The sequence below is a fragment of the Ranitomeya variabilis genome, chromosome 5 (assembly GCF_051348905.1).
Source record: "Ranitomeya variabilis isolate aRanVar5 chromosome 5, aRanVar5.hap1, whole genome shotgun sequence".
Lineage (NCBI taxonomy): Eukaryota > Metazoa > Chordata > Amphibia > Anura > Dendrobatidae > Ranitomeya > Ranitomeya variabilis.
The window spans coordinates 292,886,007-292,903,391 of NC_135236.1; the positions used below are offsets into that span (position 1 = coordinate 292,886,007).

General features: G+C 39.2%; 1 protein-coding gene across 2 annotated transcripts in view; it reads left to right on the forward strand.

Moving 5' to 3' along the window:
* Positions 1-17,385, forward strand: part of PLXNA4 (plexin A4) — a 1,056,784-nt gene that overhangs the window by 885,421 nt on the left and 153,978 nt on the right. For both annotated transcript variants that reach the window (XM_077264448.1, XM_077264449.1), the window contains 2 exons: positions 9,473-9,569; positions 13,081-13,271. In XM_077264448.1, the coding sequence (XP_077120563.1) occupies positions 9,473-9,569; positions 13,081-13,271 (288 nt within the window). The remainder of the gene's footprint in view (positions 1-9,472; positions 9,570-13,080; positions 13,272-17,385) is intronic.

Below are 17,385 nucleotides of genomic sequence, written 5' to 3' on the forward strand. Positions count from 1 at the left end.
GATTTCCATTATGACATCATCGTCGCCATGCTATGCCCGTCGCTGATTGGTCGAGGTCCAGGCGGCCTCGACCAATCAGAGAATGAATAAACGGGACAGACAGACAGATGGAAAAACCCTTAGACAATTATATATATATATATATACTGTCCCTACCTTGCTGCAGAGGTTGGCACCCTATACTTGATACACAAGATGGCGCCCCCACTCTCGTCGACTCACCCTCACTGTGATAATTATAGGGGATAACTCAGGAGACTCTTTGCGTGGAACAAGACAACTACAGGACACAGTTTTATAAGTGGTAAAGTCTATATTATCACACGGTGATTAAAACAGGTGCAGAGAGAAACTCAAGTCCACAACACTTGGTGCAAATAATAAACGCAGCTCAGCAGTCTTCAGAGAAAAATGCAAACAAGCAGAAAGTTTATGAAGCACAGTTATTCTTGAGGATACTTGACACAAATAAATCCTTGTCTTAGTTCAGACACAGATAGATATGCTTATAGGCAGTTCAAATCATATCTTAGCTCAACCAGGGAGGCCTGGTTAATAGTCTCAGGTTATTGCAGCAGCAGCTTACATGTCCAGCAAATGCACATGAAGTAAACACGAGCAGCAGATGAAGGAGGATTACTGGAAACTTGTGTATGCAGCAGGAACTCAGAGCAGAGTTGCAGGATAACCACACAGGTTCACAGGAGCAGGTGTATAGCCAGGGAGTAATCAGAGGTCAGGAGCTGGATGCAAGGCAGAATACTCTAGCACAGACTGAAGGCTGGGGTGGAGTTTTATAGCAGGAAGACATAGTGCACATGAGACCAAAGATGCCATCTTGGAAGAGGGCAGTGATGCACAAAAGGTAAAAAATGTTCAGAGTCCTGACACTCACTTTCCCTTGATACTCACCCTCCTTACTCTTAACAATAGAAATAGGAGGGAGGAGGGAACACCAAATGTCAAAGGGATATTTTGTCAAAGTGATGGGGACAGAAAAAGCAGATAAGAATACCACAATCAAATGATAGTGTGCTCAGGGATTATAACTCTATTGGTATCCATTAGGGACCAAAACAATCACCACAGCCAGTAGATCACTCAGACTATTAAATTCACTGTAGTCTCAAAAATAAGATAACACCATTAGAAAGACCACACTGGTCTGTTCTTAGGGTACCGTCACACTCTGCAACTTTCCAACGATCATGACCAGCGATACGACCTGGCCGTGATCGTTGGAAAGTCATTGTGTGGTCGCTGGAGAGCTGTCACACAGACAGCTCTCCAGCGACCAACGATGCCGAAGTCCCCGGGTAACCAGGGTAAACTTCGTGTTACTAAGAGCAGGGCCGCGCTTAGTAACCCGATGTTTACCCTGGTTACCATTGTAAATGTAAAAAAAACCCACATACTCACATTCCGGTGCCTGTCACATCCCCGGGCGTCCGCTTCCCTGCACTCCTCCTGCATCCTGTGTAAGCGCGGCCGTAAAGCAGAGCGGTGACATCACCGCTGTGCTCTGATGTACGGCTGACACAGGATGCAGGAGGAGTGCAGGGAAGTGGACGCCCGGAGACGTGACAGGCACCGGAATGTGAGTATGTGGTTTTTGTTTTTTTTACATTTACAATGGTAACCAGGGTAAACATCGGGTTACTAAGCGCGGCCCTGCGCTTAGTAACCCGATATTTACCCTGGTTACCAGTGAAGACATCGCTGCATCGGCATCACACACGCCGATGCAGCGATGTCAGTGGGTAATCCAGCGCCGAAATAAAGTTTCAAACGATCTGCTACGACGTACGATTCTCAGCGGGGTCCCTGATCGCAGTAGCGTGTCAGACACAGCGATATCGTAACGATATCGCTGGAACGTCACGGATCGTGCCGTCGTAGCAACCAAAGTGCCACTGTGAGACGGTACCCTTAGTGAATGCACCCATGACAACACCTTAGACTCCCACTTATTTATATCCTTAGAGTCAGATAGTTGTAGGCGTACATTTTAATGATCCCTTTCTGACCTGCTTTAAACATCCATATTATTGCACAGATTCTTATAATTGCACTAGTCCCTTATTGCACTATACCCAAAATAACAGATAATGAGTAGTGGAATCTTATCTGAAATCTGGATGAAAATGTCTCTATAGAAGAATGCCTCAACGTGTTTCCCTTCCATAATATAAGTTCATCAGGAGGCAAATGGATCAGCCGATGCCCAAAGATAAAAGACAAGTGGCAGTCAAGACATCCTGGTTACAAATGTAGGGTGTGCCAGGAAACTGCAGAGGTTTAAATAGCCCGCATGATCAGGCCAAAGGACTACAGGTAAACACATGAGAATGTCCTCAGCTTTACCATATCTGGTATATGTGTCCTATGATTGAAACTGCACATGCTTCGTCACCACACAGGCACTAGAGGTACACTTTGTTCTCCCCCACCTGCGCCTGTGTCTCTTATTAGCGGCCGTGCATGCGCGATACCCATATTCAGAACAGCGCAAGCCCAGCCACCACAGTCGCTAGAGGTACAAATCATTTCCTCCTAGCAGCTCCTGTGTCCAATGACCGCGTGTGCACAGCTCACCATGCTGCGTTCCATTCTGTGCACGCGCAATCATATACCCAGATAATATGTGGGCGGGTTGCATTTCTTTCGGTACATGCCCACCGCATCTTAAACATATAAGTGCTACCAATATCTTACGTATGGGCATGTAAAAATACTTTGTTCTACTTAACGCCGACACAGTATCAAAAAGAATGCTGTAACCCAGAAGCGCTATGTTTTATCTCACGTGGGAGTCTTACCTCACATTAAGGCAACACAAATACCAATATATTCAATCCCATCCTTTCACTGAAAGTACCAATAATGGAACCATATATCATATTGGTTAAGAGATATAGCATATGAGATTAGATATTTGCTTACAAGATTTTTTCAAAATTTTATAAATACTTTTTAGTTCAAATAACCATTCAATAATATATAGTATCTTATTAAAAAACGGTCACTCTCTGTAACCCCAACACCATTTGTAAGCGTTTGTCAGATGTAAAACTAATAACAGAATAAAGACCATATTTTGGTCAATTTAAAGATATTCATCACACACTGTCTCATAAGTGTATGTCATACAGCCGCATTCCCATAAAAAGGTAGTTTCAGATAAAGCAGCTATAAGTGAATTGTTCATTTAACCCCTTATGGGTTACTGACTCCATACTAAAGATCCACTGCAATTCTTTATGTAATAATAGCTTGTCCCAGTCACCTTGTCTCCCATTCTGACCACTTCTAGTACACAGAACCTTAGGGTATCTCCATTACCTTGGTGACATTCCCAGATATGCCTCGCCACAGGGGTGTCCCTTTTATTCCTCACATCACCCAGGTGCACGCTCACCCTCTTTCTAAATTCCCTCCTTGTTTTCCCTATGTAATTCATGGGGCATGAACATGTTGCCATATATATTACCCCAGTTGTTTTACAATTAGCATGGTCTCTAATGAAGAACCTCCGATCTGTTGAGGCACTCTGAAAGCTCTTACAAGGTGAAACCACCCTACAGAATGAGCAATTCCCACATTTGAAAGTACCACAGACTTTTCTAATGAGCCACGTACCTTCAGCTTTTGGTCTCATGTAGTGACTATGCACCAACCGATCCTTAAGGGACCTACCCCTGCAAAAAGTAAAACACTCAGTTTTTATAGTTGATGTGCTGGAAGCAAAAAAAATGGCCAAGCACAAGTGTATGTAAGTGACTTTCACAAGGTCCAGACTAGACAACTTGGATAGAGCATCTCCAAAATGACAGGCCTTGCTGTTGTTCATGTTATTCAGTGTTAGTACTTATCAAAGTGGTCCAAAGAAGGACAACTGATTAGCTTGTGACATTGATACACGTAAGGAGGTAAGGATAGTTTTCTAGTTCATTCCCAGAGAAAAGCCGTAATTGTAGAAAAAGTTACTGGTGGTGCTGAGGGTGTTTATTGTAGGCTACTAAGCATTAGGACATCACATGGAGCAATGAAAAACTTGGCATGGTATGAAAAATTCTGTTGTCTTTTTTACATCATGCAGACTACAAGATGGGTTTGCATCACTTATCTGGGAAGTGACAACACCAGTATGCATTATAGAAGGAGGGAGAACTGAGATTGGAAAACTTAAGTCTTGGGAATCTTGATAATCTTCCCTTGCCAAGTTCCACCCACCTAAAACTTGTTGCAGGCCAAGTTCAATTCTTCATACCAATGATATTCCCCATTAGTAGTACCCTCTCTTAACAGGATAATATTCCCTGCCACAGCACAAACATTGTTCAGAAGAACATAAAGAGTTTGAGGTGTTGAATTGTTCTCAAATTTCTGCCAATGTCAATCATATTAAACATCTATATGATGTGTGGAGAAAAACAAGTCCAATCCATGGCCTCATCTAATAATTTAGGACTGTGTTCACAGCTAAACGCTTGGTGGCAAACAGCCCAGGACATCTTCAGAAGTCCTGTGAAACATACTTTGACTTTTCAGAGCTGTTTTCTAAGCATGAGGGAGAATAATGCAATATTAGGCTTTAATGTTTTGGCTAATCAGTGTAGATTATATAAGTATATTGCTTGAGCTCAAGGTTCTAGCTCGGCTAAGTGCTTCTGCCTCTTTCTTTTAATGATTGGTTAGGGTGTCAGCACTTGGCCTTTAACTGAACTCAAGTGTTCGTAGGACACTATAACATCTCAAAAATGTCTTGAAACCTATAGTTACCTTGGTTTACTGCAAATAAATAAAAACTACACGAGACAAACAGGGCACTAGAGATTATCTATCTGAAGTCTCTATTTTAAAGTCTTTTTGACAGTCCAAAGCACCCGGATTGTCAGACAGTTCAAGGCAGGATTGGCACTGTGCTGAGGATAAGTTACTTGCTAAGAGTTAAACCATGCTAGTTCCCATTTTAACCTGTGACATGAATCAAAATTTTCTAAAAAATTAATTCACGTGAAGTTCTTCAGTACAGCACATTAATAACAACAACACTCTTTAACATTAAAACTATAAAATCAAGAAGTAAAAGTTGTGGAGTTATGAAAATCACATGATTGACAGACATGGTAATAATATCTAAACAATAAAAAAATGAAAACAAAATATTCACAACATCTCAATTGAATGTGTATCATCAAGTAAAAGAGACACATGCTATATGTACTTCCACACCTTAGCATACTATCACTGACGTTATTTATGGCAGGCTGAGGAATGTTCTGACATGCTGAATGCACTTGGGCACATAAATCATCAAGATCCACTGCTGGCAGTTGTCCTTGCAATTGCCAACAAATAACTTTGCAGACATGTTCAACAAGAGACAAGTCCTGAGCATTACAAGTCACAGTCGCATGATTAAGACACACAGGCTTCTCACAGTAGCAAGAGAAACATGCAACTTAGTGTTATTTTGTTGAAAATGGCCCCTGGCACATCTTGATTAAATGCTATTGCCACCAGTTCCACAACCAAATCAATGTAACGCCAAACTGTTAATGTACCTGATGTGAAGACCAGAGGGGTCTGGCTATGATACATCATGCCACTATACATCACAATTCTTGGAGTACGGCTGGTATGATGTTCCCTTATGAAGGTCTCCTCTTCATGGTATTGCCCATGTGGTCTACAGAGCAATGTCCAGCTATCATTGAGTGCAAGAAAAAAGGGGCACTCAGCACAAAAGAAGATCGACTTCCATTCCTGCCTCATTGCACTATGGTAGTCTTTGAGAGCTGTGTTGTGAGGTCTATAGAACACCTGTATCAAGACATCTGGCTTTTAGCCTAATGTTGTATAACCAGCTTCTATTTGTTTGTATGGACATATGGACACTGTTTGAATCCTTAGGCTTGGTATGTGACATCAAAATTTCATTTGAAGTACACAATGGATCAATTGTGTAACTAGTGGTTCGGCCACTTCTCCAAAGTGTCCCATAATCCATTTTCAACACAACACCATGCAGTTTAAAAAGGAGTTGCCAGTAGCAGATCTTGATGATTGCAGGCCCATATGCTTTCAGTGTGCCAGAGCATTCCGCACATAACCTTAATATCCTCATTGATAGCATGCCAAAGTGTATACATTTGTGTATTTCTGCAAGTGGTGCTCATAATCATAGTGAATATATAGAGGTATTTTTAAAATTGTGTTTCCATTTCTATTATATTTGCATATTATTAACAGCCAGTCATTTTCATAATTACGTGGCCTTTTCTTTTTGGTGCTGCAGTTTCAATGTTGAGGAGTGTAGCTTATTTATATCATGTTAGTACTTAATCTACTATAGATATGATCCAGGCTATAAGAAGTATCATATAAAAGAGAATTATATTTGTTTTGTTCTATGTCGTTTTTGATCTGCTTTTTGACATTTAAGAAAAAAAAACATCTTTAGATAGTTTATGTGTCCTATGGGTTGAAATGTTCACTTTCTCCAGGGCTGATTTGGCTTCATGACTTTACAATGACTGAACGAAACAGCAGAGCAGGAGATAATGGCAGCCCTCCGGCAAAAACTAGTGTGCACACACTACTTGTCATTAAGCATACATGTGTTCCTCTTGTTCCTATGTAGGCCTATAATTGTATTAGATGTCATTTATTTTTAAAGCCTTTCACCGCAAACCCAATATTTCCCAGATTTATTTACTTGACAAGTATTTTGCCTTTGCTTGTAGGAAACTCATAGTAAAAGTGAGAGAAAAATACATATATTGTTAAATAATTCCTCTAGAGATTAGCCTTATCTTTTGTGCTTTGTGTTCAGCGTGTATTTCTTCTACAGTGGATCAACAACAGTACATTAGAAAAAATATAAAAAGTCTCCAAAGTGTTGAGTTGAAGGTAAACCTACAGCAGGTTTCTTTGCTGTAACATGTAGGTTTTTGAGCGCCAGATAAGGCTATGGTTCACTATCCAGTTAAATGTATCTATGTAAAGCAAATCAGAGCTAAAGTTCTAAATATTTTTTGCTTTATTATTGCCCCCTGTTCCCCTGTTTATTAGGGTGGGTGTTAAGTTTTTAGAAACCCCTTGATCAAACAAATCTCAGGGCAGAAGAGGTCAGCTAATGCATGAGCATGCATAAAGCAGTATACTGAGTCACATACTTTCTATGGGACCTCTACACCTGAGCGCTTCTGCCCTGTGGTTTTAGTGATTGTTAGGGGTCTCAAAACTTGATCCCCCTCAGAAAAACATGGATTTTAAGGGGATATGACATATTAAAAGATATAGTTTAGTTAAGGTTGAGAAGATGTTCTTCTACAATGAATAATATTTAAAAAGTTCAAATTAGGGGTTGTCACAGTTATAAATGGACCCTAAATGGTATATACATTTTCATTATCATACCCTCTTGCAAATGTCACAATAATTCTGGTAGTTTTGTAATATGGCATTATATTCATGAATCTGGCAGTTCAGGATGAACGTCGCTATACTATGGGTACGGAAAGTATTCAGACTCCTTTAAATTTTTCACTCTTTGTTTCATTGCAGCCATTTGGTGAATTCAAAAAAGTTCATTTTTTTCTCATTAATGTACACTCTGCACCCCATTTTGACTACAAAAAACAGAAATGTAGTAAATAAAGAAGAAAAACTGAAATATCACATGGTCATAAGTATTCAGACCCTTTCCTCAGTATTGAGTAGAAGCACTCTTTTCAGCTAGTACAGCCATGAATCTTCTTGGGAATGATGCAACAAGTTTGTCACACCTGCATTTGGGGATCTTCTTCCATTCTTCCTCTCCAGTTCCGTCAGGTTGGATGATGAACGTTGGTAAACAACCATTTTCAGGTCTCTCCAGAGATGCTCAATTGGGTTTAGGTCAGGGTTCTGGCTGGTCATAGAGTTGTTTTGAAGCCACTCATTTGTTATTTTAGCTGTGTGCTTAGGATCATTGTCTTGTTGGAAAGTGAACCTTCGGCCAAGTCTGAGGTCCAGAGCACTCTGGAAGAGGTTTCATCCAGGATATCTCTGTACTTGGCACATTCATGTTTCCTTCAATGACAACCAGTTGTCCTGTCCCTGCAGCTGAAAAACACCCCAATAGCATGATGTTGCCACCACCATGTTTCACTGTTGGGATTGTATTGGGCAGGTGATGAGCAGCGCCTGGTTTTCTCCACACATACCGCTTAGAATTATCACCAAAAAGGTCTATCTTCGTCTCATCAGACCAGAGAATCTTATTTCTCATATTCTGGGAGTCCTCCATGTGTTTTTTAGCAAACTATGCGGGCTTTCATATGTCTTGCACTGAGGAGAGGCTTCCGTCTGGCCACTCTGCCAAAAGGTCTGGTGGAGGACAGCAGTGATAGTTGACTTTGTGGAACTTTCTCCCATCTCCCTACTCCATCTCTGGAGTTCAGTCACAGGAATCTTGGGGTTCTTCTTTACCTCTCCTCAACAAGGCTCTTTTCCTACAATTGCTCAGTTTGGCTGGACGGCCAGGTCTATGAAGACTTCTGGTGGTCCCAAACTTCTTCCATTTAAGGATTATGGAGACCACTGTGCTCTTAGGAACCTTGAGTACTGCATAAACTCTGTTGTAACCTTGGTCAGATCTGTGTCTTGCCACAATTCTGTCTCTGAGCTCCTTGGTCTATTTCCTTTGACCTCATGATTCTCATTTGATCTGACATGCACTGTGAGCTGTGAGGTCATATATAGACATGTGTGTGCCTTTCCAAATCAAGTCCTATCAGTTTAATTAAACACAGCTGGCCTCCAATGAAGGAGTAAAACCATGTTAAGAAGGATGACAAGGAAATGGACAGCATGTGACTTAAATATGAGTGTCTGAGCAAAATGTTTGAATACTTATGACCATGTGATATTTCAGTTTTTCTTTTTCGTTAAATTTGCAAAAATGTCAAAATTTCTGGGTTTTTTTCAGTCAAGATGGGGTGTAGAGTGTACATTACTGTGAAAAAAATGAACTTTTTTGAATTTACCAAATGGCTGCAATGAAACAAAGAGTGAAAAATTTAAAGGGGTCTGAATACTTTCCGTACCAACTGTAGATGCCTTCAAAACTAGAGCAACATAGTAGTGCCAAATTGTTTGCGGAAACTAGTATATCAGCAAATTGTTAGGAGAAACAGGAGAGTGCATTTAAATGGTTAGAATTTTGTTAACCCATGGTTATCACAAGAAAGCAAAGCGAAGTATGCAAAGAAGGTTATATATTATAACAGGAGTTTTATGTCCAAATTGAGTTTCTACCATTCATACAAAGCCTTATACTTTTAACTCTGGTGGGAGATTTTTGTTCCCAAAAGCATAGATTCATACAGCACTAGCATTCTTCTGAGACATGTAAGCCTTATTGACATAATAAATATATTTCAAGGACCTCTTAACTCAAAATTTCCTTCTTTTTTTCCTTAAGTACGACTATGAAGGCATGGAGATTGACAGTCTCCCAGTGGAGCTGACCGTGGTATGGAATGGGGATTTCAGCATTGACAACCCAGCTCTGAACAAAGGTAAAGTGGAACTTCAGTTTGGGCTAGAAAATAGTTTCCATAGCAACATCACTTGCCTACCGTTAAGTATCATATGCCTAACCTTTTCAGTTCTCTTTTTTTATAACGCTCATTGTAAGTGAATCACTCCACAATCACACATTTCCATATCATTTATTTTCTGTGACTAGTGTTAGTAGATCCATTCACCATCAAAACACTGAATTTTCTGAGTTTTCTGCTAAAATATATTCAAGATTTAAAAAAAGAAAAAAAAACTAAAAAACTCAGTAAAATCTTGTGTTTATATATAATGCAGTGCTGTTATGTTGTAAACCATATGTGTTTTCATACACATTGACCATAATTCTGTCCAGCTCTCTCAGTGTTGATAGCCATTGAAGTAGGTCTTTAGAATTCATTTCCTTTTCGAGTGGACAAAGCTTGAGATTTTCTATTATATCTATTATCCAGTTTGGTCACTGCTTTCATATATCATCCTACATTATAATAAAGAGCTCTGTCAGTATCAACAATGCTATAATTTCAAATGGCGTTTGCTGCCCTCATTTTATTTTTTAAAACTAAGAAGCTGTGTAGGGTTTTTTCAAAAGAAAGCATTTTCTAGAGTGTATTATTAGGATTTTAGTTATTAAAGTGGTTATTTGGAATTTTTTTTCTAACAGTTGGGAATGTGATAAAAAAAATCAATATCTACTGTACCTGTTAAATCCCTTGCCACTGCTTCAGGAGTCTACAGGCAGGCTTTATTTACTTTACTGCAGCTATCACATGCCCTTAGATACAGTCACATTAATATACCAGTAGTCCATGGCCATTAGATAGAAGCCCTGTAAACTGCCTCCTACCGCCTGGCATTCCGGCTTCTCTTTTAATTTGCAGTCCTGGCGCGACATCATGCATGGAACAATTACATCACACTAGGACTACAAATTAGATAAGGAGCCAGAAAAGTACTGTACCTGGTAAGCGGTTGATCATAGCGGCTATGGGCTATTGATATGGACTTTGGACCAATGTCCTACAAATCAGTTCACTCAATATTACATGTTGTGCACTCATATTACTGCTAATGTCAGTGATTGGCTGCAGGGGCTGCAGAGACCAACTGGAAGCAACAGGGCAGATCTGATGAAATGTTTTACAGATGAATGTATTGTTTGTTTTTAAATCACATTCACAGCTGTTAAAGGGGTTATCCAGGACTTTAGTTATTTGTTTTGTAATAGGGTAGGAACTAACTGGTAGGCAGTTGCCAACTACCTGCCTGTTCTGCTCGACAACAATCTCTGTTGTCTGTCGGTTATTCTCCTGCTTCTGATGGAATCCCATTGACAGAGCAGCTTCTTATCTTCCGCTCTGCTTTGTAGATGGGGAGTCGTTACCGATGTCATGCTGATTGATGGCGGCTACCCGCTCCATAACTGTAGGGAAGCCAACTATCAATCAGCATGTCATAGGCATTGAAACTCGTCAACAGAGCAGCCTGAAAGAGCCACTCTGTTAACAGGAGAGTCATCTCCAGAGCCTGCATTGTGGCTGGGCAAAATAGGCAGATAGTTAGAAACTACCTACCAGTAAGTTACAAAATAATAACCAAAGTCCTGCATTACCCCTTTAAAGAAAACTGAAATTGTGAATAACACCTCTCCGAACACTAACAAATACTCGGAAGTCACCCGAGCGTGCTCAGGAAAACCCGAGCAAAGTGTACACTCGCTCATCACTCCTTATTACTAAACTAGCAAGGAAATAGTTATCTACAAAATAAGGGATTACTTGTTAATTGCTGAGGGTCCCAATTGGGAACAGAACCCTGTTCTGAATCAATCAACAAGTTATATCCTATCCTGTAGATAGGTAACTTGCTTTGATGGGATTAACCTTTTTTATGGTTGTTATTGTTTCAAAAACCTGTGACTGTTATAGAATAGTGAGGAGCGAGTGTGCTCATTACCTGAGTTTTCCGAGCATGCTCGGGTGTTCTCCGAGTATCTGGGGCATGCTCATATATTATGTTTGTGTACCCACAGCTGCATGATTTGCAGCTGCTAGACAACCTGAACACATGCAGGGGTTGCCTGTTTGTTAGGGAATCCCCACATGTATTCAGGTTGTCTAGCAGCCAGAAATCATGCAGCTGCGGGGACACAAACATAATCTACGAACACACCCAAGATACTTGGAGAACACCCGAGCATGCTCGGAAAACTCGAGTAACGAGCACAGTCACTTATCACTATTATAGAACAATAAAATTACCAATACTCCCCCGTTTAACCCGTCCCTGCTTCAGCGATGCTCTGGTTCCTGCCTTTCTCTCTGTCAATCAGTGAGGAACAGTACCATGTATGCATGTGGCAGCCTATGGTTACCATCAAGGACTGGAAGGAGTTGGAGTGTTCATTGTTCGAAATATAAAGCTTAAATTCTTTTCACATTGCTGTCTCTAAACTTTTGACACAGATCCGTATGTTAGTGAAGAGCGTAGACACTCACTAAAAAGTAAAATCTTTCTTCTTTATTATATTTATATAGAATACTGATAAACAGTAGAAATCCAGGAAGGCACAGGCAGTCATTAACAATCGGCTTGCAGTGGATGCTGACTGCCAATGCCTCTCCAACCTTCTACTGTTTTTAAGTTTTCTACTTTATAAAAAAGATAGATTTTCCTTTTTTATTGAGAGCCTACGTTCTTAACTACTATATGGAATCACCTTTTTGCTTCCTACATGTAAGATGACCACCATTTCCGTTATAATTGCAAATGGTCCATTATAGAAGCACCAGATAGTGCCATACTATAACCTCTTTATTGGACCGTGTACTAAGCAAACTAATGTCATAATGGCCGTGGCATAAATGATCACGTCAGATTTTCATTAGCAGAAATCCCTGAACAATACCAAGAGTAGAGACCTTTCATTCTGGAAAAGATAATCGATTATGAGAGACTTTATCATTATGAACTTGTGACGTAAACTTAGGGTACCGTCACACAGTGCCATTTTCATCGCTACGACGGCACGATTCGTGACGTTGCAGCGTCGTATGATTATCGCTCCAGCGTCGTAGACTGCGGTCACACGTTGCAATACATGGCGCTGGAGCGATAATTTCATGATGTATTTGCGATGTAGAAGCCGTTGGTTACTGTGCGCACATCGTATACAACCTGTGTCACACGATGCAATCATGCCGCCACAGCGGGACACTAGACGACGAAAGAAAGTTTCAAACGATCTGCTACGACGTACGATTCTCAGCGGGGTTCCGGATCGCAGTAGCGTGTCAGACACTACGATATCGTAACGATATCGCTAGAATGTCACGAATCGTGCCGTCGTAGCGATGAAAATGGCACTGTGTGACGGTACCCTTACAACATATGAGACAACATTTTGACTGAGTGTTTTGCTCAATTAATTATCAAATTGAAAAAAAAATGTATATTCTAATGTATAATCAGCAGGTTTACTTCTTTTTTTCTGTTTTCTACTGAATTTAGTGCATCTGTACAAGTGTGGTGCTACCAGACCCAGCTGTGGCCTGTGCTTAAAGGCTGATCCAGACTTTGAATGTGGTTGGTGTGCAGGAGAATCCAAATGTACACTCAAGCAGCACTGTTCAACTTTAGAAAAACCTTGGCTTGAATTATCAGGGACCCATGCAAAATGTGAAAATCCCCGAATAACACAGGTATGCATATGTAATGCTTATTCATGCTTTAAAATGTACATGTACATGTTATTTGAGGCTTTTTGAAGTGGGTAGTTCTGATCTCCGAACCATTATAGTGGAGGCAATCAAACTGATATACTATCTACTCGGCAGCTAACAAGTCTGGATACATAAATGTTTCTTTATTGGGTTCCTTCCAGTGGAAATATTGTATGCAGGGCAATGAAATGGGAGGAGAGAAAAATGTTATCAGCCGCAGTTATTTACTGATGACTACATTTATATTGACACTCTTTGAAATTAAAGCTCTATAAAATTGCCCAGATGCAAACTACTTCCCGAAGATGACAAGCAAAGCTGTAACATTATGCTGCTGTTAGCAGCGGGTGTAAAGTCTGACAGCTTGTTATGATCCGATGTATTTATTTCAACGCAACAGCACCTCGCAGACTCTGGAGCTGGTAGACGCCTACTATTTCATAAACCCTGTGTCTGAACTGTCATTTACTTTTCAATTAGAGCACAGAATTGAACATTTAAGCCTCAATATTTTTTCCATTTCCGTATAATAATTGAATTTTTTTCCCATGTAGGAAAGACGCTATGACATTTTATTTTGACCATATCCAGAGAGTCACTGCACTCCTTGCAAGAAAGTGTTTCTACAAATAACAAAGGAAAATACCAGCCATCAATTACCAATCCATCCATGCTGTCTTCTTCCTTTTTTTGCAGTGCCCACTGCAGACTTGTAAAAATGGGATGTAGATGGATTTGATACGTTCATGTAAAGATTTTTAAGGCTACTAGGATTTTCTCAATCATCTAAATAGCTGATTGTATCCTGTTTAATTCCTCCTTGACTCTACATCTTTACATTTTATACCTTCTTCCTAAAATAGGATTGAATCAAATAACTGGAGGCTTATTAGTTTGACCCTAAAATGACAATGATTGTTAATTTAAGTAACCAGATTTTTTCTAATCCAAATGTAATTGAATAAATAAAAACACATTCAGTCTGCATTATGGATTTTTTGCCAGCCAAGTTGTGCTAATAAGAGTAGTACACAGGTAAATCCTCATATTTAAAGAGAGACAGATTCATGCTGTCCAAACCCCAGGTAGCATGTGCCAAAGCTTGCCTGCTCATGTCTTTTTCCAAAATTCTACAGCATTTTAAAGAAAACATAGTTTTCGGAAGTTTTTCGGATTAGTCACATTCTTTCATATAGTTACCAACCGGCTTTTCAAACTATGTAGTATTTTAGAAAAAATGTAGTTTGGGCAGCTACATTTAGTGATAGGTTTCCTTTCATGATGGACCTAAATACTTCTACTGAGACCCCAACTGACATGGTCACAAATAGTCTGACAAAGAGACTTCCTACGTGACGTCCTGTGGCCTTGCTTTAGTACGTAGTGCGAAGTAAATGCAATTTATAAGAATACAATATTTTAGCTCATATTGATCTATTTGATCTCTGAAGCCTCTAAAACCCTTGAAATGTATGATCCCTTTATACCAAGGCACTCCTTGCTACCCACCCCTATTTCAGACAAGTGTTAAGGAGACAGTTCTGGATTTCTGTCGTTGAATGCATTACATTTTGTCCAACTCTTAAATATTGGCACAGCCATAGATGACTACACAAGTAACTTTTTAATTATCAGTGAAGTAGAAGCAGACTTTTTACAATGGTAACACTACTACAGTTTAAATTAATAGCACTTTTAGGGTCAACTACTGTATTGGTCAATTATTCCTAACCATAGTTTTCCAGGAATCTTGAAGTACATTGAGCTTTGATTAGGTGTTCCCCTGGATACCTGGATATTGGAACAAGATGTCTCATTTTTACATTAGGAAGTGTAATCTGATGAGCCTTCTCAAAAATACTCTGCAAGGCAGTACATAAATCTATCAGGGCCAAATTACAGTATTGGACATGATTTTTGGAATTATTCATTTGCTCCTCTACAATAAAGAAGGATATTAAATGGTTTCCCAGGAGTAAAAACATTTTTCAGAAGTTCCCCTGCGTCAGTAAGGTTAGGAGCCACTGATTTAGGAACTAAATAAACAGGGCTGAGGACAATATTCTGGGGATCTACTATTTGGAAAAACTCAAGGAACAGTACACAATGATCAGAGGGCAATAAGACTTAGTAAAATAGTAAAGGATTAGTAAACTAATATATTATAAAATGTACGAGTGGAAAGTTGTATTAGATTGTGGGAACCATCTTCATGTTCTAATTATTTTTCTCTTTCCGTGACCTACAGTGCTATACATAAAAAAATTATGATAAGAGACTAATTTATTTGTTCATTATTACCAAACATTGGGTATATCGATCACCTTATTACATTGGCAAGTATATATTTGATACTAACTGTTCCCTTGCCATCATATTTTTATGCATACATTAAATTGCACATTTTTAGTGTTATTTTAAAACCTCTTGATAATAAGCACTGACAATCATCTGTTGTCAGCTGCCTCACGATTCGAACAGAAGATCCTGTTGGGCAGCCATTTCCGATGCAAGCTCTAAAGTTTTGTACACAGCAAAATTCTCCATGTAGCAGATTCTGAAAATGTAGCTTTCCAACTTTCACTCATAATTAGAAAATGAATGCCAATTAATTTCTCTATTAGCATTTATTTGCTATAATAGGCCTCCATTAATTATACTTTGCGTAATATCAGGCAAATGCATGAAAAATGGTCTAGAGGAGGATGAAATGGGGGAATATGGTGTTTTATATGAAATCTTTAATGTAACTAAAATTCTATTCAGATAGATTAGGAATGAATCAAATTAGTTTATTGAATTATATATGATATTGGATAAGCCTCCTCATGGCCCATTAATTATTAAACTGTAACGTACATGCCACATTATCAGTGAGCTAGCGAGACATTAGCATGGAAATGTCTGTTAATTAAACTGCACTTTCGGAGCAGACTTCTGTAATGGCGATATCTCAGTAGCCATATAAAACCACGTTTATCACACTTGTGAACTTTCTGCCTGAATTACGGTAAATAATTGGGGTAAAAAGCAATGGCATGTCAGCCATGAGGTAAAAAAGGGCTTCGATCCCACTTTATTCCCAAACACAACTTAAGATAAGCACTAATAAATAATGAAAATTAGCCTTACCATCATTGGCCGACTTTTCTGTTGCAGAGTCCCAAATGCAATAAAAATTAACTACATTCCATCCACCTTATTTTACTGTGTGGAAACTAAGGATAGCTGAGAACACATCATAAGTGCAGGTTAGACTACATTGTAACATTATAATTTAGTTTAAAGGTTAGGGCATATTTGACATGTAAAAATAATATTTCACATATGTTGTTGGTTACCATAAGTAAATTGCACTAAGATTTATTCTGCCATCTTAATTTCCATTTAATATGACATTTCAAGTTTCAGATTTTTCTTTCGCAGGAGTGTCATGCTCAGTAATATAGGTTATATGAGATCTGTGTGTATCCAGAGAGCTACTGTCTTCATTAGCTCACATATTAGCACAGCTTTTATCCATTATGTCATCTTTATGTGTTTTCCTCCTTATTTCTGTAGCCTGTTTTCTCGCCCTTTCTCAGACGGTAGATACTTTCTTTTGTCTCCACTTGGTGGAGATCCATGTATAAAACCTTTCCTTCTGTTACCTCTAACACTGAGAAAAGGAAAGAAGAGAACGCAGAGAAAATTATTAGAGGGTCTGATTGGTTTGTAACATTTTTGCATAAGGATTCATCTGTTTTAGGGACTTACAGACGTTCTACAGCAGCAAAATGGTAGAACATTTTTAATGAAGGCTATTTAGAAGGTTGCTTAACTTTGCCTTTTGGATACATAGCCAATGCAATAAAGATATCAAGGTGAAGAAATTGTCATTGCTAAATCTCTGCCTATAGACCAAGCTACACCTGAATATCTTTCTATAATACGGTAGTCTAAATAGGCAACAGGCTTATTCATTTTGGTCAGCTGTTACTACCAAAAGGTCCCAAGTTCGAAATGCGTTCAATCACACCTTGATGTTAAAGTGAGAAATGCTGAGCAGTAGATATCTGAACCTAATATTCAAAGTTAAGTTACATATACAAAG